We start from the raw sequence: 27,582 nt of genomic DNA, 5'->3' as shown, positions 1-27,582 counted from the left end.
AAGGCCTACGTTCTCATTGACTCAGATTTTTTTATAATTTATTTAAATGTATAATGTCCAAAAAATGCAAAAATACCAGTTAAAATGTCCTTAAAAAACAGAAAATATAGAACATCATCTTAACTGAGGCAGCAGAATGGACAATGGTTGGAATTTCGTACTCTCAAATCACTGATCGGTTCAGCTCTTTTCATCACACTTCAGATGTTGCATCCTTTCAGAAATGGTGACACAAACATCATACGTTTAATGTCACTGCTTGAAGATTGTCAGTTTAAAGAAACTCTGTCAAACATCTTTAATGTGTCCAAATACGCTGTGTTACACTTCTGCTTGGGTTTTTTAACCAAACTGATTTCTATCTGCAGCCATCTAATTCTTCTTCTGTCTCCCTGTGCTCTCCATTATCAGGCTGCTGCTGACTTTGCTAAGGCCCACCTGCCAGAGGCTCTGCGCCAGCAGCTGCTGACCTATGAACGGGACAAAGAGCGAGACAGAGAAAAAGACAAAGAGAAAGACGAAAAAAAAGAAAGGGTTAGCCTCTCCTATCCGTCCATCCTTGAGCAGCAGATACTGACGCTGGACAGAGAAATGCTGGACAAGCTCTCTGCCACTTACAATGAAGCTGGTATGTATCTGTTCAACACCAAAACCACTGGTAAAAAGCACCTACACACAACGATAAGGCATGACATTATGACTACTGACAGGGAAAGTTAACACTGATTATCTCTGCATCATGGCACCTGTTAGTGGGTCGGATATATTCAGCAGCAAGTGAACATGTTGTTGTCAAAGCTGATGTATTAGAAGCAGGAAAAATGGGCAAGTGTACGGATTTGAGTGAGTTTGACAAGAGCCAAATTGCGATGGCTAGATGACTGGGTCAGAGCATCTCCAAAACTGCAGCTCTTGTGGGGTGTTCCCGGTCTGAAATGATCAATATCGATCAAAAGTGGTCCAAGGAAGGAGCAGGAATGAACCGGTGATGGGGTCATGGGCGGCCAAGGCTCACTGATACACGTGGGGAATGAAGGCTGTGTGATCCGATCCAGCAGACGAGCTACTGTCGCTCACATTGCTGAAGAAGTTAATGCTGGTATCGCACGTTGTTGTGTCTGGGGCTGCATAGCTGCAGACCAGTTATGGTCCCATGCTGACCCCTGTGCACCGCCGAAAGCACCAACAATGGGCACGTAAGCATCAGAGCTAGATCACGGAGCAATGGAAGAAGGTGGCCTGGTCTGATGAATCACGGTTTCTTTTACACCACGTCGATGGTCAGCAGCGTGTTCGTCACTTACCTGTGGAACACATGGCACCAGGATGCACTATGGGAAGAAGGGAATTCAGTGGAGGCAGAGTGATGCTTTGGACAATGTTCTGCTGGGAAATCTTGGGTCCTGCCATCCCTGTAGATGTTTCTTCAACATGTCCCACCTACCTAAGCATTGCTGCAGACCACATACACCCTTTCAAGGAAACAGTATTTCCTGATGGCTGTTGCCTCTTTCAGCGGGATAGTGTGCTGTGCCACAAAGCAAAAATGGTTCAGGAATGGTTGGAGGAGCACAACAACAACTTTGAGGTGTTCTCTTGGCCTCCAAATTCCCCAGATCTCAATCCAATCAAGCATCTATGGGATGTGCTGGTCCGATCCATGGTAGCCTCACTTCGCAACTTCTAGGACTTAAAGGATCTGCTGCTACCGTCTTGGTGCCCAATACCACAGCACACCTTCAGGGGTCTAGTGGAGTCTATGCCTCGACGGTTCAGGGCTGTTTTGGCAGCAAAAGGGGGACCAACATAATATCAGACAGGTCATCCTAATGTGATGCCTTACACTGCATATTTTGAGAACTTTTTGCATACCAGATATTTCTACAGCACATACACCGTATATTTTTGTACTACATTTTTTTTAGATTGCATATTTTCACAGTACATATTTTGAAGCACTTCTAACATACTGGATATATTTACACTCATACACTATATGTTTTTAGATTGTATAATGTATGTTTTTGCACAGTTCATTTATTACACAGTATATTTTTACACTGCTTTCTAATAAATATATATTTTGTACACATGTTTAATGCACAATATATTTTTACGTTACTTTTTTTTTTACATTTTGCACACTACATATTTTCATACTGATTATTTCTGAAATTGCATCTTACAGGTTACTAGAAGGCTTTAATACTTCTGTCAATAGATTCTGTGCATAAATGTTTTATGTTCAGTAGTAGATGTGCAGTCATGACTGCGATTGTAGCTTCTATAACAATTTCCTGCAAAGAGTCAAACAACTATACACACATCTATGATAACCGTTACACATTTAGTTGTGTTGAAATTAGAACCAACAGTGTTTTTACAGCAACCAGCAGCCACAATGTGGTGCAGCTAGTTTGCATTTTACCCATATAGGCAGACACATGCAGAAATATGTCTTTTGTCATTTGTTTTGTTTATTTGAATTTAATCTGATTTGTTTAAATTTAATTCTTTGCTCCTCTTCTTGTTCTTTTTTTTAATTTAAGATAATTTAGAGTGTCCAATTAGTCTAATTTGGTTTGTGTTTTTTGGTATTGTGGGAGGAAACCGGAGCATCCCGGGGAAAACCCACGTTAACACGGGGAGAAGACAAAACTCCACACAGAAATCACCTCCACCGATTTCAAATATAGAAATTAAATTCAGTACAATTCAATTTGATCTACATAGCGGCAACTACAGTTCAAATTGTCTCAAGATGCTTTACAGAACCCCTATGTCCAGAGTAAGCCCTAAGACGACAGTGGCCAGAAAAAACTCCCTTTAAAGGGGAAGAAACCTTGACCAGAACCCGGCTCATATAGAGGGAACCATCTTCTGCTGGCTGGCTGGTTGATGGGGACAGAAGAGGTAGAGTGGAAGGGACATGGACAGGAGAAGAAGGGGGTGGGGAACAAGGAACATACAACACACAATTAGATACATGTGTGATAAGAGTAACATAGATGATAAATACAAAGTAGAAGCCAACATTGAAAATGATTCATAAGTTTACTGTTATGGTGTAAGGCTATGGCCTTAAATATATTACATATGTAGCTGGTAGTAAGATTCAGCTCCTCAACCACCAGCAACAACACCTTTCTCATCTCAAAATATATCCACTTTGAAAACCTTTTAACTTTGTTAAATTACTTAAATTTAAGATAAATGTGTCAACTAAAGGGGAATTTTACAGGACAGGACCACACCATAATCCACTGTAAAGCTCAGTTTTCCGCTATGGTGGCACGTTCTGTAAATAAGGAGGAAAAAATGGAAATGATATAAGAAAGAAGAATAGACAGAGGAAAGAAATGAGGAAAAGAAACATGGCCAAACACCCTTTGTAGAAATATTAATCTGTGTAGCTCTCACTCTCAATTTTAGTGTTTTTTTTTTCCAGTGTAGTATATTTTTACTATATATATTTTTAACACTTTGGATGCAGAATATTTTTACATAAGTAGTTTTTTACATCACATTGAAATACATTTTCTTTCTTTTAAAAAAAAATTGCACACTGTATACAGTATAACTTTATGCATGATATATTGGAGTGTATCAATGCGGAAATGCATGCATGTTTTTACACCAATTCCAATTTTCTGCACTAGCTTTGTCTGTCCAGATGCTAGATTGGTTCATCAATTCGCAGTCATCTTAATGTGTACATACAGTATGTCAGCTTGATTGTGTGACCAAACTAGATGGCATAAAGACAGATTGAAGCCACAAGTGCTGATCATTAACAGAGACATGGTGAAAAGGCCCCAGACTGTTTGCAGCAATGTTTTAAGATGTCCTCTATAACGCTGCACGCACACTGTTATTTTCTACTGCGCTGTTTCTCTTGATGTTGGTTGAATAGTGACTGTCAGCAGCCCAAGGCCCTGCTTATTCAGCTGTTTAAATACAAGTTGATCTTCACAAGGCTTGTAGTAATTATCTCTGTAGGGATGTTGAGAGAGAGGGCCAATGCAAGAGAATGAGAGAAAGAGAGTGATGGATGGATAGAGGTAGGAGAAGGGTCAGATGTGTGTCTGGAAGGGAGACATTTGCTGGTAGAAGCTATACAGTAGAGAGGAATGGGAGACCAATATGACAGGCAAAAAAATGAAGGGAGAACAATAAATGATGCGGGATGAGACAAAGGGTAAGGAGAGCCAAGAAAGGGACAAACGGAGAGCGGCGCATTCAAAGGGTGAGGAGAATGAGAACCTGGATACAAAGGGTGATGACAAAGCATGATCTGAATGCACCAAAACAACCTTGGGGGAGAGGAGAAAGAGAAGAACAAAATGTCCCACAGTAGAATCATGCAGTGCAATGCAGGAACACAGGCTTCATTCATAAACATACACAACTTTCTGCAAGATTCACAGCATAAGAAATTAGAGGAGGCCAAGTCTATGTGTTAACACTGGAGACCGAATCATTATTGGCTTATTGAACATGCAGGGGAGAGAGGTGAAATATAGATTATAAGATGATTACATGGACTAACAGTGGAGACGCACTGCAACCTTCAGAATTCAGCATTCCTCTGGGAAGTTCACTTTCCTTCCGCTGGCCTGATTAAACCAACTCTCTCAGTTGGGTAAGTAAACAGAGGAGAAATGGAGTTGCAGTGAAAAGGGTTTAGTTTACAGAGTAGCTGATGATGGAGTTGTACAGCACTGTCGTCCCTGAAGGAAAACGTCGGTTTTAAACAGCCAGCTTCAAAGTTTTGGCTTTACCTACAGATGCTAATAATGTTCTACTTATTAAGTTAATTGCAAAAAAGTTGAAATGTGAAATGGGGCAAGAAAAACTAGTGTTTAGGCAATTGTGCAGGCTTTAACCAAACCCCAAGTAAAAAGTTTAATGGTAAAATTAATACCAAATTGATTATTAGAATTTTTTTTCAAAATGTTAAGTAAAATGATTACTCAAATTATTAATTCTAAACTTCATTCACCATTTACGGACCAACCAGCAGTATAAAATGCTTCTTGGAATTAAGTTAAAGATACAAATGATTTTAAAATTTTTTGGGAGTCCTCATTATGCCTCAACGTTTGCAGATTTCAGCAGTTACTTTTATGAGTTCACTGTCATCATGAGTAGCAGAAATAATGGTCGAAACTATGGAAAACTCAAACCCAAGTTGTAATACAAAGGAATTTCCCTCAAGAAATGAGACAAAGTTAGAGAGAATGCGGCAGCTTACCGTGAGTTTGTAAGTCTGAACTTTGTGTAGCCTAAATATTAAGCTGCACAAACAGCTGACATGTGACTCGCATGTATGTTGGTGAGCGGGTTGCTGGTATGAAAGAGCCTTTGAGAAGGCCTCATGAGAACGATGGGTCATATGATACACTGAACTTAACCATCAGAGGAGAATTAAAATCTGCAGGCGACAGCTGAGCATTACCTCTCAGAAAAGGTTGATGTTCTGCAACTGCATCACCTTTTGTTACACTCACCAGCTCTCCATCTCTTCATCCTCTTCTAAACTTATCCTGCCTGCCCAGCTGCAGATAATCATCAGCTTTCTGATCTATGTTGCTCTCAAAACAGCCACCAAGTAAATCTCCTCTCCTGATCCCTCGGCCTTCTTCTGTTCTTAAGCTGCCTGACCTGTTGCATCCCAGCTTCAAATGCACCTTCCCCTCTCCGTATGTTTTTGTATACCTCTCTGTTTTTACCGTCCTTTGTTTGGACAGCACAGCAAGAAAAGCTGACACCCAGCTTAATACAGTCAAGCCTCATTTCAAAGTAAAAGCTCCTGTGTCGTCTAGTCCAAGCATTAGACATTCAGGGATTGAATTTGCTGCAGTATTGGTCCTGGCTTTTCTTGTCAGCATCTCAGGAGGGGATCTGCTGATCAGGTAATTGTTTGCATTCTTGTCCCCGTATCTGTTTCAACAATCGCCTCGTTTAGGGTGCACACCTCCCTGCTTTCTTGAGCTGGCAGGGAAGGAGGAGTGAGAGTGAATAGAGACATACACTTTCAATTCAGCTTCCTGTCCCCAGGACAACAGCGTATCAGATTTATCCCCCTGTTTGCTCATCCCTCTGTTGTTTATCAGTGAACGTAAGCGCTTGAAAGAAAGATAAGGGAGATGGGACTTTGATGCAATGCCCAGGAGCTTAGAGTCTATTATGGAAACAGTCTCCTTAATGCGGTGTGGTATTCTGATTGTGCTAACCTTTATGTAGCCGTGTGATACGTTGGCTGACAATTGACCGTGTCATCTTGCATAAAGGGTTCTGTCTTATGAATTTAAAGGTCAGTTTGGGTCAGGATTAGGACATAATGAGATTAAGTTCATAGAAATGTGTGCAGAAAATGATTTATGAACCTGATGTTTTGTTTACCTTCAGCTATCTTAAATAGCAAAGCATATCTGACAAAAAGAGAAATTCCAAAGCAGGAATTAAACATACTATATACTGTATTTATTTGCTGCATTGTGAAGAACTTTGCTTCACAGTTGGGTGAAAATACACTGAGCATGTAGACGCACAGCAGCATAAACCCACGTAGCATCATTTCAATGTCAAACCAGCAACAGGGCCAACTGCCAGAAGGCAAAGCATTTTAGAAATCACACATCTGCAGGAATGTGTGTGTTTCTGTTATTGGTGCGCACTGGGTAACAAAAAAATTTTTTTGAAAAATTGTCTAGAGTTTTTTAACTGATTTAGGAGGATTAAGTAGCACTTAATCCGAAAATGACATCCGTTTTACTCTATCAGGTCAGGTTTTGAAACTATACAGATTGGTTGAAAATCTAATTTTTTGCCCAAATCAAATACACCTCTGTGGAATTAACGGCTGAGTTATGCCAATGCTTCTTATCTAAGAATGCTTTATTATTACAAAATACACATTTGAGTGAGGGCTGCACAGCGGCGTAGTGGTTAGCACTTTTGCCTTGCAGCGAGAAGATCCCTGGTTCGAATCCCGGGGTGGGCCTGGGATCTTTCTGCATGGAGTTTGCATGTTCTCCCTGTGCATGCGTGGGTTTTCTCCGGGTACTCCGGCTTCCTCCCACAGTCCAAAAATATGCTGAGGTTAATTGATTACTCTAAATTGTCCGTAGGTGTGAGTGTGACTGTTTGTCTGTATATGTAGCCCTGTGACAGACTGGTGACCTGTCCAGGTTGTCCCCTGTCTGCGCTCAAGTCAGCTGGGATAGACTCCAGCACCCCCCGCGACCCTAATGAGGATAAAGCGGTGTATGGATGGATGGATGGATGGACGGATGGACGGACATTTGAGGGATCACTTACTGCTATCAATGAACAGTCTCCAATCTGTGGGGTCATACTTTGGCACCCCTAGCTTGTGCAGGAGACCCGCAATGTTTGAACAATGCACCAAATCATTCTCCTCAGAGAAAAAACAGAGGTATTCCTGGTGTCTGTTTCTGTAAAATGCGAGTACTGTCTGCAAGAAGGTTCTTTTCCTTCAGTCGGGAAGCCAAAAGCTTAGATCACGAACTAGATCATTTAGCTCTATTTGTGTGAAAGGATGTGGAGCATCATCATCAAGAAACACCTGATCCTCTTGATCTTCATGGTCACTAGAGGAATCTCCCTCACTAATATCTGGAAGCTCTCCAAAGACAGGTACTGGGATTTCATCACAGTGAGCTACAGGATGACGTGCTGATTGAAGATCAGGATATGTAAGGCTGCCCCTGTTCTTTCTGTTAATCCCAGTTACATCTACAGCACAGAAGAAGCAGTCAGTGACATGGTTTGCTGGTTCTCTCCAAACCATGGGAACTCCAAACTTTAGACAACTCTTCTTGCCCTTTGTCCTTTGACGCAGATACTCAGTACATGCTTTGCGCACCATATGTGGGGCCCAGGCTTTATCCTGGTCACCAAGCTTTATACCAAAATAGGCATTATAGGCACGCTTTATGAAGCTTGTAACAGAGTTCCTGTTAGGTGCCAATGTGTATTCACCACAGATGTAGCAGAATACATCAGGTTGATTTTTGCAAGCTCTTCTGCGAGAAGCCATGGTATTCACCTATGTGCAAAGAATAAAAATAAGTAATTTACTGAAGATATTTCAAGAAACAAAAACTGGGTATCATCCAAAACAATATACGATAGAGATATACACCAAAAATATAGTGATTGTAAGTTGTAGATGCGTAAACAATAAAGCAATCATACGCATATATATAAAGAAAAGGTGAAAAACAACAAATGGTCATAGTTAAAAAAGTTGACCTGATAGAGCAAAACTAATGTTATATTTGAATTCTGCACCCCAAAATTATCTTAAAACAGCTTTAAAACCTCAGACAATTTTTTTGTTGTTGACCAGTGTATTGTATTGCAAGATACGAAGTGGAATCACTATGCAGCACTATGACTGCTTCTCCAGTTAGAATCTCCAAGAAACAATGTAACCGTTCTCAAGACACCAGTTTTTATTCTCTTCTGAGTGAACCTTTGTAGTTATTTTTTTTTGTACCATTTTGTTTTTGCTTTTCTAACCTTTACATTCATCTGCTCTTACATTTAGCAGGATGTTATCACTGCTTTTTTCTTTTGATGCAGTGAGTCATATTTTATAATTCTAACTCTGGTGTTGTCTGCTTGCTTTAAAAAGCACTAAACTTTCCATTCCTGGTTAGCTAAATGTTTGTTCAAACCAAGTGTGTTTGCAGCAGTTTGTGTAAACCCTTCAGTGATTCCTCTTTTAGGCCACCGTTTGAACAGTGGTGGCTTCAAATATTGACACTTGTTTTACAGCATCAGTTATATAGATAAGATGGAATCAAACCTGTGTTCCACAGAATTGACATTTTGTAAATTCTGATCAGCCGTTAAAGATTGAAACCACTGACAAGTGAAGGGAATAGCAATCATATTGTTACAGTGTGCAATGTTCTGCTGGGAAACTGTGGGTCTTGGCATTCATTCAGATTTTACTTTGGCACATAAGACTTGCCTAAACTTTGTTGCTGAATAAGCATACCCTTCAGTAGCAACTGCGCTCCCAGACAACAGCAGCCTCACCCATACCTTTTGCACCACAAAAAATACTAAGAAAAGACACAACGAGAGGTCAATGCCTCAATCCAAACTCCCCAGATCCTAATCTGACTGAGTATCTTTGGGATACATTGGCACAAGCCCAGTCCCCCTAGACCCAAAGGACACCACACAACGCTCCCAGAGGTTCCATATCCAAGCTCAGACAATTCAGAGCTATTTTGGCAGCACTAAGATGGCCAATATTAAATAGATGGTTTTAATGTTGTGGCTGATTGGTGTATTTTCTGACTTTATTTGGTTGTTTATAGTAAATATTTAGCTCCTCACTTTGTGCCCTTTTCCCAACTTGTCAGATTTCAAAAATCCCGTTTTGGTGGTGACAGGTCAGAATAATTCGTAAATTACTAAATTTATCCGATTCATTTGATCATAGTGGATGGATCTGAGTTGATCCTGTTGATTTACCTTTGGAAATCCAGACAGGAGCTATAGCAACAAGATCAAAAAGTAACCCTAAACTTGGCGTACTGTTTGATAATCCTGCAGCTAGATTGGCTGCTTTTTGTGAAAACGTGACCGTGCCTAATGACTTTCATCATAATTAAACAGCACACAGTCTTTGGACTTTATGTCTGTGTTCCTGCAACTGCAAAAATGCAAAATATTTTTATACCAAACAAAAGTATGAATGCAGCATTTAATATTCAATTAAATTCTATCCATTCTTTGAAACATAAGGGAATAAGGTCTGTTATTCCAACATACAGCATCTCTACAACAGAATAGACATCACAAAACATTAATTTAGCTTTAATAAAGTTGCATTTTAAGGTGGACTTTCATAGTCACTGGTGAATGGAGTGTCTGTGTTCTGGTCATACTACCTGATCCTTGTAGCCTAGCCGTGCTAGACAACCCACGGCAACGAATTTAATTCTCTGCCAGGGTGGGTCTAGTTACCCTCCATAAGGCTCGAGGCTGGATTCTCCTAAAACTGGCCGGACCAATCACCATGAAGTGTAGAGTCAGAAGGCGGGCATAACTAAGTGACGACAGAGGCGCGACGATTCTGACAGAAACAACCGGAAACAACTAGCCTAGCCACGCTAGACAACCCACGGCAACAAATTTAATTCTCTGCCAGGGTCAAAAACAAAAACGACAACAGTCGTTGAGCTCCATTAGCACCGACTCTGAATAATCTTTCTGTTAACATGTCTGTAATATACTTGAGCTTCACCCATTGACTGTATAAATAAGGCTTCACCGAACTACCGCATCCTCTGATTTCCGGCGCTCTAGGAGCCTATTCGTTGTGCTGATTGGTTGTATACCTACCCAATTGCTGCAGAGTGATTTGATAGACAACCTTTTAGCCCGCCTCCCTCCCTGTCAAGCATGCCTAGACCCTTGCGTCTTCAGAGCATGGGTCTAGTGCGGCTAAGCTATGATCCTTGTCCTTTAAAGTCATACCTGAGGAGGTGTGGAATAATCCAATGCTGGAGAAATTGTCACAGTTGAACAGCTGAAAAAAAGGCTTTTAAAGTACAGTTGATTTGGCTAATCTCAACCTTTTTACTTACACACGTGGACAAAATTGTTGGTACCCCTCAGTTAAAGAAGGAAAAACCCACAATTCTCACTGAAATCACTTGAAACTCACAAAAGTAACAATAAATAAAAATTTATTGAAAATTAAATAATCAAAATCAGCCATCACTTTTGAATTGTTGATTAACATAATTATTTAAAAAAACAAACTAATGAAATAGGGCTGGACAAAAATGATGGTACCCATAACTTAATATTTTGTTGCACAACCTTTTGAGGCAATCACTGCAATTAAACGATTTGTGTATTTGTCAATGAGCGTTCTGCAGCTGTCAACAGGTATTTTGGCCCACTCCTCATGAGCAAACAGCTCCAGTTGTCTCAGGTTTGATGGGTGTCTTCTCCAAATGGCATGTTTCAGCTCCTTCCACATATGTTCAATGGGATTCAGATCTGGGCTCATAGAAGGCCACTTTAGAATAGTCCAACGCTTTTCTCTCAGCCATTCTTGGGTGTTTTTGGCTGTGTGTTTTGGATGGTTGTCCTGTTGGAAGACCCATGACCTGCGACTGAGACCAAGCTTTCTGACACTAGGCAGCACATTTCTCTCCAGAATGCCTTGATAGTCTTCAGATTTCATCGTACCTTGCACACTTTCAAGACACCCTGTGCCAGATGCAGCAAAGCAGCCCCAAAACATTACTGAGCCTCCTCCATGTTTCACCGTAGGGACAGTGTTCTTTTCTTCGTATGCTTGGTTTTTGAGTCTATGAACATAGAGTTGATGTGCCTTACCAAAAAGCTCCAGTTTGGTCTCATCTGTCCAAGGACATTCTCCCAGAAGCTTTGTGGCTTGTCAACATGCATTTTTGCAAATTCCAGTCTGGCTTTTTTATGAGTTTTTTTCAGCAGTGGTGTCCTCCTTGGTCGTCTCCCATGAAGTCCACTTTGGCTCAAACAACGACGAATGGTGCGATCTGACACTGATGTACCTTGGCCTTGGAGTTCACCTTTAATTTCTTTGGAGGTTGCTCTGGGCTCTTTGGATACAATTCCAACGATCCGTCTCTTCAATTTGTCATCAATTTTCCTCTTGCGGCCACGTCCAGGGAGGTTGGCTACTGTCCCGTGGGTCTTGAACTTCTGAATAATATGAGCCACTGTTGTCACAGGAACTTCAAGCTGTTTAGAGATGGTCTTATAGCCTTTACCTTTAAGATGTTTGTCTATAATTTTTTTCCGGATGTCCTGGGACAATTCTCTCCTTCGCTTTCTGTTGTCCATGTTCAGTGTGGTACACACCTTTTCACCAAACAGCAGGGTGACTACTTGTCTCCCTTTAAATAGGCAGACTGACTGATTATGAGTTTGGAAACACCTGTGATGTCAATTAAATGACACACCTGAGTTAATCATGTCACTCTGGTCAAATAGTTTTCAATCTTTTATAGAGGTACCATCATTTTTGTCCAGGCCTGTTTCATTAGTTTGTTTTTTTAAATAATTATGTTAATCAACAATTCAAAAGTAATGGCTGTTTTTGATTATTTAATTTTCAATAAATTTTTATTTATTGTTACTTTTGTGAGTTTCAAGTGATTTCAGTGAGAATTGTGGGTTTTTCCTTCTTTAACTGAGGGGTACCAACAATTTTGTCCACGTGTGTATCATAACAATATAAATAAGATTTTTAGCTTTTTCTCTAAATCAGAAAATAAGATCATGTGCATTCTGTGTTTATATTATTGTTTGGTATACATACCTGAAGTGTACTCATTGCTGTCAGAGTGGATGTCATTAAATGTAGTTGGTGGCTGTTGTTTCTTGGGTCTGATTATGTTAAAAAGCACAATATCTAAATGTTTATGCAAGCTAAGCATGCTTACAGCAGTTCATTTCTTCCTCTAGTCAGCTTTATTTATGGAGTAGGAAACATTCTCAGTAGAGCTGTGGTGCCACCAAACATTTGCACCCGCATCTTACAACCCGAGTTTTTTAGATGAAATGTTTTTGTTCAGTTTTGCATGTTATTATAAGCTATATTTTCAGACTTTAATTGAAACTAAATCTGTTTTTTTTTCTTTTGCATGTTGCTCTGTGGTTCACTTCACTCACATCACTGTGTAATAGGTTTCAATGAGGTGTTTTCAGACAGACGGTGTAACCAGCTGTCACATAAATAAAGGATGTGGAGGCGTAAAATAAAGGATTGAAAGTGTGCAGGTCTTTATATAGCTGGTAGCTGAAAGTGCCTTGATCAGGTTAATACAGGTACTAGTGCATCTGACCAGAACAAGTTGTGTTCTGAGGCCTGCTTTACAGTATGGCTGCCCAGATGATACAATCACAGGCCTTTGGTTGGACTTGTGCAAGCTATAGGGCTTAGATGGATGACAAAAAAGTGTGTAGCTGCAGAAACATAAAATGCCTTTTCAAACCAAATTCAGTTAAATAAAACAAGACACAGAAAGACGAGTGTGCAATTTTAAATTTTTATTAATGTTGAGTAGACAAACGTACACTGGGAAATGTGCAGCCTAAGGCAGGAACATAGTGTTGTTTCAACATTCGACAAAGACCAAACATGTTTGACAGCCTCTGACATCAGAGATATGACGGTTATATAACAATACAGCTCATCTTTACACTGACTTTTAGCTGCTGACTTTTATATTTCCAGTGCCTCAGTTCCCTGAACTCACCAAAGAGACTTTCATGACTGTGCAAGACCCAAAAAAACCAAACATAAAGATGGTTTTTCATTATGATGAATTCTCTGTCATCTTAAAGTTCAAGTTTCAGGTCTTTGACGTTTGGATTGATGCTGGTTCAAAAAATGTTGTTGAAATCTATAAAGCCCTGAGGCACAGAGCATTTTATTTTTCTGTGTCCAGCTGGTTGTGTAAAGAAGAAAAATTGGGAGATGGATGATATTAAAGGTTACCTCCACTAACATTCAGGTCTTAGGGACCACTACTGACGTTACATAATGACAAAGGAAAAATATGAATGTAGCAGAGTCTTAGCAGACGCCTGTGGGCCCCTCCTCACCTGTGCTTCATGCCACATTTGTCATTAACAGCTTAACACACCAGAATTTCCAACCAAATTGTTTGAGGATGAATTGCGTTGTAGTTACTCTTGGAACCAGGTTTTGATAAGAAAAAGAAAGATGGAATAAAAAAGCAATATCTGTCGTTCTGCTGATTTTGATCCATTAAAGGTGCCATATTGTGCCTGTTTTCAGAAAATCTGTCAAAGCCTGAATGCATCTTTCACTTTATCAGCTCAAAATTCTTTAAAGATGGTTCATTTAACCATCTCTGTATTAACCTTGGTTTTAGCCCAACTATAAACGGTCTGTTTCAGTGTCTATAGCTTCAAATATAATTGAGCTGCTGCTGTCCACCCCTCCGTCAGGAAGAAGATTCTCTCTGAGAAATTTGCCTACTTAACAGCACTGTCGCTTTTAACTCATGTGTTGGGTGAGTTTGTTAGACGACATTACAGTTTTAAAATCAGTAGTGTAGCAGAGCAGCAGCTTGGAAATGGCTCTGAAGTGACTGCCAGTTAAAGTGCATTCCAAAGGGACTGTGTTTCACTCACTATTTTTATTTTGTTGTCTGACTGCAGAAGCAGACAAATATGTCATTGAGAACAGCTTTATTGGGAATTTGACTGTATTAAAATGCAATATATGTGAGCACAGAGAGTAGACAGCTTGAAAACACAGTAGGCCACCAAATCCTTGTTTACTGGTTTCAAGTCGGTCGTAATGTTTCCACACTCGCTAAATGTCTCTCAGCTTTATGATTTTCACTGAGGATTTTCCTATTGTTGTGGTCACACTGGCTTTAAAACTAAAAGTAATCCACTATACGTTCACGTTTCAGATTCTGGCTGTGCATGAATGGAGTTATGTCCACTTTTGCAGCCAACAGTAGAACATTTGGTGTGATTTGCTTGTGAGAGACATTTTAGAGTTAGTAGAAGCAGTTTACGTAAGTAAATAAAGCTGGTGGCCTGTGAGGCAGCTGCTCTTTTGAATTGACTCACCTTCTAAGCAGCGGACAGTGAGGTGGGAGGAACATACAAAGTGTGAGCTAGCTAGACGACTGTTGGTTCTTCAGCTGGTACATAGCAGCTGAGTAAACTTCTTACTGGCCTGTAAAGCTAGGAGGCTATCTAGTTGTGGGGGGGCTTGAGGAATGTCAGAGTTAAATGTCTCTATATCTTAATAGCTTTTACTTTACACTTTTAGAGCAACGACAAAGCACAATCTTTTTTCTTCTTCTTTTTTTTAACCATATATGACCTTTAGCTCTCTGCAATCTGTCTTACAGTGTTTGTAGGTGTTGAATGTTAAATTGGTGGAATACTCTTTTAAACCAGTTCCTGCCCCACAAAATTGAATCTATGAGTTGCCGTCATGAGCTTTCATTTTCGAAGAGATGCTTAAATTGCAGTCCTCTCAAATCAATGTTACTCTTGTTTTACATCAAGCAATGATCTACTTATTTTGCCTCATAGAAATTATGAAAAGAACATGAGTTTAAAAAAAGATAAGATGATTAAAATCTACACATAAGCCAAAACAAAGTCTTGCACATTCCTTCAAAAATGGCTTCCCCGAGGAAGGTCCACTAGTTATTTAAGATGGAATGAAAACTGACATAAAAAAACGATGCATTACACAAAGCAGAGATTGTCTGCACCTTCATAGTGACATAATATGCCAGTTAAATGTTGCACAAACTTTGTTAAGCAACTCAAAATGAATGCACATGCTAAAAATAGCTTTGCTATAAATGTTAAGCGTGGAAGTCCAAGGAAGGCAGGTAAATCTGGATGGCAGCTCTCAGAGGGGGAAAAAAAACTGACTGTGGGTGGAATAATGGGCGAGTAGTGTTTTTCAGAAAGGCTTTGAAGGAGACAATGAGCTGGGGTGAGCAGGGCGGTGACAGTCTTGACCTCACATTTTTCACCTAAATGCCAAGCAGCTCGGTTAGGAACATAAATCCAGGGGATGTATCCTGCTCCTGTGTGGACACTTAGACTCTCCAGATGTTTTGAGAGCACAAACACAGTCTGTCAGAGTTTGCTAACTCCGCAAGAGTGAATTAGTACGATACAAATTGGAGTGGGAGACCAACTGGGGCTGCGATGTTAATCTTATTGGAGTGTTGAAAGTGTGCCTGGCCAAGCTAAGCCAATAATTAACATGAGCACAGGGTGCATGTAGGCCATGGTGCCATTTCAAAAGGGATTGCTGAATGTATGCTTGGCATGGCTGGGCTAATTGGAGAAGGGTGTGCTTGTAATGCACCTCAGTCCATTATCTCTGTCACCATGGGAACTAGATAAGGATAATTAGCTGGACAGCATGGCACGGTGCAGCGGCAGCTATAGGCACGAGGAGCAGGATTAGGGATGCATGGAATGATGAAACTAATAGAAATAGATTTTTCACAAACCGTGGAAAAGATTGAGTAAGTCATTCACAATTAAGGGGCATCAATATTCCCTTCATTCATTGTGGCCTCGCTTCCAGCTGGTGTTCTTTGTCATAGTTACTGTCTGCCTCCTTTTTTTCACCTAATTTATCACTTTTTTCTCACCCAAAGCTATAATTGGGAATAATAAAATCATGGTCCTGCTGAGAATTAATCTGTCTTCTCTTTCTTTCTGTAAATCTGCACTTCTCCCAGCTTTCCTTCCTTCCTGTACTCTCACTTTTCATTTCATGTGCGTCCACTGGAGCCTGTGTTCGCTCTTTTTCCTTATTCATTTCTCATATAGTGACAAGATGAGGTCTGGGATAGGGTAACTGTAAAGTGAATGGAAGGACCCTTCATGGGAGAAATGGATTTATTTTGTTCACCTGAGACATAAACTGTCAAGCAGACTCGCCAAGATGTGAAACTTTAAAGGTAAAAGTTAGTAGGTCGTCCACATTCTTACAGTGGCATTTAAACCTACTTTGTTTTAGTCTTTCCTCTACCTCCTGGGGCTGTTTTTACTCTAAAATTCTGGGTGTGACTCACCCTGTGTCCCATTTTCCTATTTTTCCTCTGTATACCACCTCTTTCTCTCTCTTTCCTGGTGGTCCAGGCCAGTGGCACCCCCTACTTTCTCTCTTTTTTTCCTCTCCTCTGTTCCCCTCTCTCTCTCCAGTTTTGTCCTTACACTGTGTGAGCAGATGGCCAAACAGGCAGATCTGTTCTTTCTCTACAGGACTTTGGATCTCATACAATAGGCCTCAGATTCCTAGGCCATACTCAGTTCTGCCTGACTGGGAAGCTAAACAAAGAGAGGAAGGAGAAGAAGAAATACAAGCGTTTTGGAGAGTGCTACAAAGAAGAGAAGTTACTTCAAAGAGTTTTTGCATTGTTTGCACATGGTTTTTCATGTGTGTTCACTTTTGCAGGACGGAAGTGTGTGTTGGAGGAATAGTGTGTTGTAAAATATTTGTTTTTCCCCTTAGATTACTGGGAATTTCTGATATAATTTTTATGGAATGCTGTTTATACCGATATAGTATTTTTTTGAGCTACACTGAGGCTCCATGAATGTCAGTCTCAGCCCGTCAGAGGCTCCTCCATTTTGGTACCGACTGAAATATCTCAGGAAATATGTGATGGATTGCCTTGAAAATTTGTGCAGACATTTGGGATCCCCTGAGGATGTATCTGGAGGACTCTGGCAATCCCCTGACATTTCCATTAATGCCACAATGAGGTTGCCATCTGATGTTTTAAGAAAAATGTCTTGACAACTGCACACTACAATACAATTCCTCTGCAGTCAACATGATTCTGATCCTCCAGTTCCTCTGTCTCCTCCCTCTGTTTCAGGTACCACATGTCTGGTGGCCCTGCTGTCCGATAAGGAGTTGACGGTGGCCAATGTCGGAGACTCTCGCGGAGTTCTGTGCGATAAAGACGGCAATGCCATTCCTCTATCGCACGACCACAAACCTTACCAGCTCAAAGAACGCAAGAGGATCAAGAAGGCTGGTGAGGAAACCAGTGCAGTCTCGAGGAATACAATTTTCTCAGCTAATGCCGAGCTACAGAGCAAGACTATAGTTAAAACTTGAGGGAACATCAGAGCTCAGATTGTTGTCATGGAAGCGTAAAATACGTCTTCTTATGATCAAAGCTAAGAATCATTATCCTGTTTTTTTTTCTACGTCTTGTGTCTCTCGCTGACATCAAAACCTACTGACTGATAACACAGTCTGCTTCTGAAGCAGCATGTTATCAAATGCAGCCAGACAGTGCACAGTATTTAAGGTGTATTTGCAGGCATAATTCTCCATCCAACCCTATCTGCATACTCTGTGTGCTGAGGAGTTTGATGGCAGATTGCTAGATGAGTCAGTTTGTGTGGTCACCGTTAGGATAGCCCACCATCTCCATCTAATGGACTAATTCAGTACTGAAGACAAAATCTTGCAGATTTCATGTAGCTCTTTATTTACTCATAAAACATTCTTGCAGTTGTGACACTGCAGATGCTGATATTTTCAATTTTTAATGACCTTCAGGGAGCAAAACACTTGATGCTTCAATCATAGATTCTCATGCACAGGAACTATTGTTAGACTAATAAATAGTCCTGTCTCGTGGGGTACTGTCATTGTGTTACGGTGGTGTTTGTCTGTCTCCCTCTGTGACTCATCCTTGTACCACAGACAAGAACATTTAATGAAACTTAATACCAGCTCCACAGGTTCCCCAGGTAGAGCTGATGATCTCATTTGATTATGGAGCACCCTGCTGCATAAATTAGCATATCAATAAGGGAAACCAGATTTTTTTAACAAACACTTTTCTAACTATTACTTGTGTTTGTAAGTTCAGTGCATAGAAATGCACTTAAAACAACATAAAAGATGTCAAAGAAAGTTAAAATCCACTGTCAGCACAAAGTCTGGTGGAAATTCAATCACAGAGCTGCACTGGCATCACATTCAACAAAATAAAAATAACATCTTGAGACTGCTTGCTGCATCTTGCTGCAGGCTGCAGCAACCAATTATTAAGAGTGAAATCAATCACAAAAACTTGAGACAAATTAATTGAAAAATCTATCAAATTACTCAAATTAGACCTGCCATGCGTCCTAAAAGCCAAGGAATACAGTGAAATGATTGTTTGTTAAAGATTACCATAATAGTAATTAATACTGTAAGATTAACTTAAATTTATTCTTTTTTTTGCATTTTATTGTATTATAATACAATAAGACTCCTTTCACAATCTTCGTTTACTATTTAGAATGATTATGTTGACTGATTTCACAAAATTTACATTTTCTGACTAGCAATGTCTATTTTCATTTTGCTTCTGCATTCTGTGCATGTTAAATGCTCATGTTATATTCTGATCCTTTGTATTGTTAGAATTTTTTATCAGCTATGGATTATCTAAATGGGATTCGACTCCCTTTGAGAGCAAACATTTAGATTGATCCTGCAGTCTATGACTAAAATGGTGCATTGTAAATAAACATAATGCTTAGAGTGTATACAAACTCCTGCATACGGAGGGAAATTAATTTCAAATAAACACAATTCTTTAGTCATGTAAAGATAAGTACATAGTCTAATGATATGCGAGTGCAGAGATGTTGCCAAGTAATGTAATTATTAGCTTAACTTCTGTCCTCAGCAGCTAATTCCTGAGGTTAATAGCTCATAGTGCATAAAGCAGATACTAGATGGTGTTTAATGCCCCTCTCGCTTTTTAATTGCATCTTGTACATAACATTCACCAACACTTACGTCTAAGCAGCGAGCTAAAGAGGCAATAGCTGCTGAAGTAGCCGCTCTTGAGGTCGTGTCCTCTGCTTTTTAAGGGAATGTGAGGATTTTAGATAACTTAGTGCATTTTAAATAGAAAGTCACACATAATGGGATTTTTTAGGGCGGCACCAATACTTTACAGTCTGTCACAGCCTGAACTTTCTCCCCAAAATATTTCTTAAAATCCTGCATATGGCTGCGCTCACTGGGACAAGGAAGGCATCCGGACCTAGTATGGAAGTCTCCATCTTATCCAGTCATTTCCAGTAAAATTCCCTGCCTGCTAATCTGCTGAAGCCTTAGAGGACACACAGCTGTACTCGCAGGATGTGACATGAATTGAAACTTATCCAACATAAACAGTTCGTCCTACGAGTCCAACGGTGAGCGAAAACATGTCGGTGGCACTGATCCATATTAATATTTGCATTCTGATGCGGACACAGTGGCTTCATAGTTGATAGAAATGATTAGACTTGCTGCCAGTTGTCTCACAGGAACAAAATATTTTATTTTAGTGGTTGATTTGCTGTAGAAAGTGCTTTTCCTCTCACCTCTGTGTTCCTTCTTTTTGCTCTGTTATCATTCTTCTCCACATTCTTTCTCGCCTCCTCCCCTCTTGTCCTCGGCCTGTCTTTCACTCCCTTTGCCTTTTTTCCAATATCTCCTCTGCGGCTTCCTTCTCAGGTGGCTTCATCAGCTTCAACGGCTCGTGGCGTGTTCAGGGCATCCTGGCCATGTCCCGCTCTCTGGGCGATTACCCTCTGAAAAACCTCAACGTGGTCATCCCTGATCCCGACATCATGTCCTTCGACCTGAACAAGCTGCAGCCCGAGTTCATGATCCTGGCATCAGACGGCCTGTGGGACACCTTCAGCAACGAGGAGGCGGTTCGCTTCATCAGGGAGCGGCTGGACGAGCCACACTTCGGCGCCAAGAGCATCGTCCTGCAGTCCTTCTACCGCGGTTGCCCTGACAACATCACCGTCATGGTGGTCAAGTTTAAAGGCAAGACCAACGAAAAGTAGAGACCGTCTGTCTGCCACACACAGTACCTGTATTATGTTTGAATATAAATAAGAATAGGCTTAAGATGAAAGATTAAAAAAAAAACGCTTTTTGAGCGAGAACTATTTCTATTGCAGATATTTGCAGCAGTTTGCCCTTCGATGCATCAAACCTCGTCCCCGTCCTCCTTTAATTTTACTGCTATAAAAGTGACACTATGAAAATGTCTTTCGTTTAGGCTTAGCCATATCTTGAGACACGGTAATGCGAGCTGGGTCACTGTTATGCAAATAAACAGATTTAGCTTTGTGCAGCTGTGGGTGCGCCCAATAGTCTGCACACATTCGTATGTCTGAGTGTGTATGTGTGTGTTTGACAGAGTGTGTGAGAGGTGAAGCAGTGATAGATGTCTGTTTGTGATAAACTTGCACACAAATCTCACATTAACAATTCATTGTCCAGTCAGTAAAGACAGACTTAGAGAAAGCATGGAGTTCTGTTTCCATCTTATTCCAAATGTGATGTCTTTCACTCATCGTCTGTGTGACCACTAAATTTAGTTTTCTAACTCTGTCTTTCCACGTTGTCTAACTGTATTGACGAAGTAACGCGCTGAAAATTCTGTCGTTTAACAAGGTGGCAGATTATCTGAGTATGAATCATCAATATGAATTCATACATGAACACTACAAATGATAATATGCCTCTGCTTCTTATATTACCGTTCTTATTGTGCAGCAATAGAACTGACTACGTTGTTTTATCACTCTTGCTGGACGTGCAAATTCTTGATGTCAGAATGGATATTTTATCTTGAGTTGCCCCATTTTACAAATCCATTTGCTGAGCAGCTTCACTTACAATGATTGCTGATCATTTCTGTTCTCGTAAACTCTCAAATTTGTTTTAATTGTTGATAACGTTTCCTATTTTTTAAAGCCGAGTTTGTTCTGCTCAACTTTTCTGTTCAGACCCAACTTATCAGGATCTGTGTAACTACTAATAATGTAATAACTGTTGGATAATATTGTAGCTCGTCAAAGTGTGATAAAAAGTCCCTTTAAATGAGTATAACTTTCCACATAATGGAGTAACATGTCATTATGACTAACTGCTAATTATTAGTTCTTAAACTTTGTCACACATTATCTGATGTAATAACTAATTTTAGTTTGGATAATTAAAATAATTATAAAACACAGTTCTAAATTTGATATTATATTATTTTTGAAACGTTTATCATCACATATCAACCTTTAAAAGACTTACTTCCTAAATATTGACCAGCTATTCCTTTACCTGACTTTTCTTACATTATCGTTTGCTAGTGTCTACCTGGAATATAAATATACTGACAACTTACTGTTATAATTTTGTGTTTTAATACCATGTCGTTCTCACTAAGACAAGCGTTCTTCATCCTGATCTCTTAACTCAAAATGTAACAAGCCTTTGAATGAGATGAGTTATTGTTGCCTTATTTTTTTATCTGTTCATGTCCTGTTCTGAAGTCTGCTGCCAAAACTTCTTCTCGGTTCTCGATATAATGCAGTCGTCCATACCATGCACAATGCACGACCTCAGTGTCACACCTTGTTGATTCAAATGTAGAAGAGCATTGTCAAGAGAATGTCTCCAAGAGACCTGAAATTGTAAGATGAATGTACATACTGTCCTCATGTTAGTATCACCCCTCCACTGTTAAATACAGCGACGCGCCTGTTCCCTGATTGTTTAACCTGAGAGATATATACCAGATAAAACTGTTTGTGCTTTTTCAGTTCACATTCTTCCTCGATAATGTACGTTACAGAATGTTTATGTGGCATTTGTACTTGTTTTTGTTGACTTTAATAAAATGTAAAAACAAAAGAATTCAGAAATTTTAAACTGTAAATCACAAAGGTAACATTAAAATGATAAATGATCATGTCATCTTTTGTTTGTTGTTTTTCCAGTAAATAGTACTTCATACTGGTGCAATAAAGAGACAACATGGGTATAAAGAGAAAAATTATCATGAAACAGCCAATCTCTTACATTGTATATATTCCAGGGAGAGAACCTCCCATATAAGTTTTAATGATATCTTAAAAATAAAATGCTTTTGTTGTCTATATTCTGCACAGATGTTAGTCAAAGCTAAACCATGAATATCAATATTGCCATCAAATATCATGGGAAACTGTTATTTTTCCAGTAAATACTGTGTCGGTGTTTATTTTAAGTTTAAAGAGAGAAAATACAGTGAGAGAGTTTCATTTCAAGTCAGATAATGATCTCTAACTTTGAAAAGGTTAGATTTTAGTCAGTTTGTGCCACCTGCTGGGTGATTAGAAGTTGAGATTTCCTGTCGACCATCTTCTGCTCGATCATCTCTGATCTGCTTGCGGTCGGAAACTATGGACACTTAAAATGGTATCTGTGAATTTTGCGACATTTGAAGCACTTCATGAGATATAATTTTTGTTTTCTGGCTGATCCACTTTAAGCACATTTTGTGGCATATTGAAATTTGAGGCTGTTTGGACAATGATGTCCCAGGAAGCATTAAAATAAAAGCCTGAATTTGCTTTCACTGCTGTTTCTTATCAAGCCATCAATCTTTTTTTTTCATTTGTATGACCAAGTATTTAATATTTACAACTATTCTATATGCTTTGTTTTGTATCATTAGTGGACTTCTGCGTTCTCTTTTTTTTTTGTTAAAGTGTGCTCAAAGATGTCTGTGAAGGTTCTCAGTCATCCAGTCATCAAAGATGGGATTTCTCATCTCAGTTGTTTGTGTATTTATTTGATGCATTTGTCCAGTATTGTAGATTCTGCATCACTGGTACCATGAGAAATATCTGCAAACATTTCAAGATTTTATTTTCGATAGTTTCTGAGATATTGTCATCCAGACATAGCCTTGAATTCCAATGTGTGAAAACAAAGCTTACTGAAAGTGGTAGACGGACACTTTTAAAATAAATTCTATCTTGGGAAGTGCCTGATATATCAAACTGACATTTCACAAATGTTGTGATAAATATCCATATTTTGTGCCGTAAAATTTTCAGGCAAATCAGAGACGGCTGAGTGGCTGCTGTTCTGGAGATGGTTTTATATTTGAATGTGAGGGCTGGACAATAGCATGAATCAGTGATCCACTCAGTGTTTAATCACTAAATCAATTATCGTGACTCCCAACAACCACTGACTAATACCCAAAAATCCAGTCAAGAAGCTCACATTTGAGGTTACAGAATCAGAAATCAGCCAGTATAAATATGATGAATGATGCTGTTAAAGTTAATCATTTAGATCATATTATTCAGCCCTGGTATAGTCAATCATAATAAGACAAAATATGTTTATGTACATGTAAGAGGAATAGCAAATTCCCTAAAGCAGTTTTTTTTTTTTTTTTTGCTGAGATGTTTCTGGAAGCTCCATTTTCAGCCAACATTTTGTCTGGAGCCGGCAAACATTCGCTGTGATGTCATTGCTCTGAGACATCCAGCCAGGAAGAAACACAATCTCCCCTTTGTGCCAAACACGGACTTCCTGGCCGCTGGTGTGTATGACGATCCGGGGCAGGTGTGATGTGACTCCTCTGAGCGTGCAGCGGTAACCAGAGAAGTGCATTTTGCCCCACTTAGTTGCACCGTCACTCTGGATATAAATAGGTTTACTGAAAGCCACGCAGGGACCGAAGGAATCCTGTCACAACAGAGGGGAGGGATCACTTGGTGTTCATAAAAGACCAGACACACTAAGCTCACAGAGAGACGGCATAGAGAGAGAACACTAAAACAGTTACACAGGAGGAAGCTAAACTCATCTGATATATACAGAAGCAGCTACAACATGGGTTTGCACGGATCCAAGCCTCGAAAACAAGCACAGGTCCTGATGCTTGGACTGGACGGATCAGGAAAGACCACCCTGCTCTATAAACTTAAGTATAATGAGAGCGTGGTGACGGTTCCAACTGTGGGATTCAATGTGGAGACGCTGGAGACGGACAGGAGCAGCCCGGGCCTGACGGTGTGGGACGTGGGGGGCCAGAGGAAGATGAGGCCCCACTGGAGGCATCACTACACCGATACCGCTGCACTGGTGTTTGTGGTGGACAGCTGGGACCAGAAGAGGCTGGATGAGGCCTGCAAGGAGCTCCATCGGGTAATTAAACCAGGAGATATTGTATTTTAAACAAGTGCTTTGACCCCTTAACCCCCCTTACTCAGCAGTATGTAAACCCTTAAAGCCTCCTTTCACTTAAAAATGTGCTTTCTGACTGCACTTGGCTGTTTGACCTTCAGTGTGCAGAGTGATGTATGTGCAGAGTTTGACAGTTGAGTCCTAAAAGCTAAAAAGTCCTTCACCTTAAACTTCAGCTTAAAACATGTACGTACAGGCAGGAATTTGCAACAATGCAGAGTTTGGATCCACTTATGATTCAGAATGTGACTTAAAGAGACTTCTGTTATGGAAAATAGTTGCTCATTGATGTGATTTTCAATGAAAAGAGATCATTGTTTTTTCAGAGGATTTTTTTAATCTCTTTTTTGTGAAAGAACAATATTAGGTGCAAATGTTGTGCTTTAACATACATGTAAACATGTATGTAGAGAATAATACATAGCTTACAGTAGATAAAAGCTAATCCAATGATATTTAGAAGTGTTTTAGGCTTGTAACTAACATTGGAAATTTAAAAGACAAAAATATAATTCAAGACCACTTATGACATTTCACCAGGATTCTTGGCCTATATCGAAAAAGATTTTGCTCAGATGCCATGCAGAGTAGAGAGGAAATATTTCTAAATAATTAATGCTCAACTAAGAATTAATTAAATATAATGTAAAAGTAAATACATATTTCATTACAACTGTTCTATTCTATTAGTGACTCTGTATTAGCTGTGTATGTGCCGGTTACAGGTGCTTCATAGGAGAACTCTGCAGAAAACTATATTATAATGTGTTTTAAACCACATAATAAGGGTGTATATACTGCTAATCAATATTACAAAATGGGAGTTTAAAATATTTAAATGCAATATTTTATCGCAATGAAAAAGTTCATCTAAAAAGTTTGAGTTAAACTGTAGCAATTAAAGTGTCTCCTACATTGTTTTGCTGCATTTTCCAGGCCCTGAGGTACGAGAGTCTAAGAGGAGTTCCCCTCGTGATCCTTGCTAACAAACAGGACTTACCCGGAGCTCTGAACCCAGAAGCTCTTTGCCTGAAACTGGACCTGAGAAGAGTTTGTGACGGCCGAGACTGGTTCATCCAACCCTGCTCAGCCACCACCGGGATGGGACTGGAAGAAGGGTTCAGGAGGGTCGTTTATCTCATGAAGACGCCGCTAAAACAGACTCAGGAGGACATTAAAGTAAAGATGAGGTCTAAAGGCTTCAGTGTCACAGCCATGAAAAAGGTTTTGCTCTGTGGAAGTTGATGGATAAACATTGTTGTTTTTAATTTTATCCATAGCATGTGCAGGATTCCTCCTCCTTCCTGTTCAGCTCACCAGTAAGTGGCCTGACTGAGGAGTATATAAGGTTGAAGAATGATCCTGAGACAGAGATCAGGGTTCATTTCTGTGGTATTTTAAAGGAGTCATGAGGAAGATTTTGGACGGTGATGATAAACTACAGGGAATGTGTAAGGAAAGCAGTCTGACACTATATAAAGTGTACACAGAAAACTGATTCCAAATGGTGCTTCTGCAAGTTTACAGGGATCCAAGATATCTTAATTTCTACTTGTGCGGATTTCTTTATTTCTTTATTTATTTTTTTATCAATATATAGCTGTGTTTATATATTTGGAATGGCGCTGTCAGTGTCATCAGACAATACATTGAATTGATTCTTTTCAACAACACAAACATGACAAAGACGTCTGTACTGTGTAAGTATGATACCAATGTAACGTATTCAAATCTGTCAACTTGTGTTATGTTTTCTGGATCTGTATGCTGATATGACGCTGTTCCACTGTTGTTTTATTTATTTCTTGAATTGAAATAAAAACATCTGCTATTTAATCTGGTGGTTCTGCATTTATGGTAAAATACTGTTATTTTTACAAGAGGTTTATACCTGAATCAATGCACTAATGTAAAACTTATTGTTACATGTAAAATTTCTGACAACAGCTATAGTCAGTTTTTCCTCCAGTCTGTTTTAAATGAACAGATTTGTATGAATAATGCTTTTCAGAATTTAAACAAATCAAGTTGGTAACTTCAACAGCCTGACTTACACAGCTGTCTTCGAAAGTTATTGTGTTTTAAGCACAATATCTCCTCTCTGCTGTACATGTGTTGCAAGAAAAATACTGCCCATAAACACAAAAAGACAGAATAAATATTGTGGAAAAAATGAGGGTGACATTATCATGGAAATTACAGAAAAATTAGATGACACTTGATAAATTTGGGGTAATTTTCAATAGTGTTCCTGTGGTAAAACAACCTTGTTTATGTACTATTTTATTTACAGACACACAAAAACGCCTATTATTTTTTTCAAAGAGTCACACATTTTACTTTTTATGTATCACTGACTGCACCGAAAGTAAAAACATCTGCAAAAAAATGAGGTAGTTCTGAGTAGAAGGCGTGTTCAGATTTTACATCATTGTAAAAAAATAACAACTTGCATGTGGATGAAGCTTCTGAATCTGTTACAAACCAAATTTTTGAGAATAAGGAACTAAATCATCATAAATCATTGTTTCTCTTGAGCACAAACATTTTTTCAGAGATCAGACAAAATTGTCATTTTTAAGCTCAATATTTATTCATTCATTCATTCATTTATTCATTTAATTATTTATTTATTTATTTATTTTCATGTGTTGCCAGAAAACATTACCCAGGAAAACTAAAAGAAAATTTATTACAAAATTTTGTGGTGAAAAAAAATGTTTCTCCACTGTGTTTCAGTTGTGTTGTTGTATTTTCACTGTGTGGTTATTTGAAGACACTGAAATATTGACATCACTTATTTTCTTTTTTTAATTTCTCTTTTTAAAATATCAAATATATATATAGCGTCCTATTTTGACAATGAAGGTGTCTTCTGGAATAAAAAGAGGACATATGTTTGGGATGAAGTCATCAATTCTGTGTTTTTTTATCCCCTTCTTCTATATATTACA

General features: G+C 39.3%; 2 protein-coding genes across 2 annotated transcripts in view; both read left to right on the top strand.

The window, feature by feature from the left end:
• Positions 1-22,357, top strand: part of ppm1lb (protein phosphatase, Mg2+/Mn2+ dependent, 1Lb) — a 56,899-nt gene extending 34,542 nt beyond the window's left edge. Inside the window, exons 2-4 of the mRNA XM_022207154.2 lie at positions 412-628; positions 17,460-17,621; positions 20,102-22,357. Coding sequence (XP_022062846.1) covers positions 412-628; positions 17,460-17,621; positions 20,102-20,442 — 720 coding nt within the window. The 3' untranslated portion in view covers positions 20,443-22,357. The remainder of the gene's footprint in view (positions 1-411; positions 629-17,459; positions 17,622-20,101) is intronic.
• Positions 22,358-22,463: 106 nt separating this feature from the next.
• Positions 22,464-26,464, top strand: LOC110960080 (ADP-ribosylation factor 6). Its single transcript, XM_022207155.2, has 2 exons — positions 22,464-24,589; positions 25,565-26,464. The coding sequence occupies exons 1-2, from the start codon at positions 24,275-24,277 to the stop codon at positions 25,871-25,873; spliced, it is 624 nt and encodes a 207-aa protein (XP_022062847.1). The 5' UTR covers positions 22,464-24,274; the 3' UTR covers positions 25,874-26,464.
• Positions 26,465-27,582: the final 1,118 nt, after the last annotated feature.

The sequence above is a fragment of the Acanthochromis polyacanthus genome, chromosome 13 (assembly GCF_021347895.1).
Source record: "Acanthochromis polyacanthus isolate Apoly-LR-REF ecotype Palm Island chromosome 13, KAUST_Apoly_ChrSc, whole genome shotgun sequence".
Lineage (NCBI taxonomy): Eukaryota > Metazoa > Chordata > Actinopteri > Pomacentridae > Acanthochromis > Acanthochromis polyacanthus.
The sequence above is the reverse complement of the archived record's forward strand: the minus strand, read 5'-3'. Positions and strand labels throughout refer to the sequence as shown.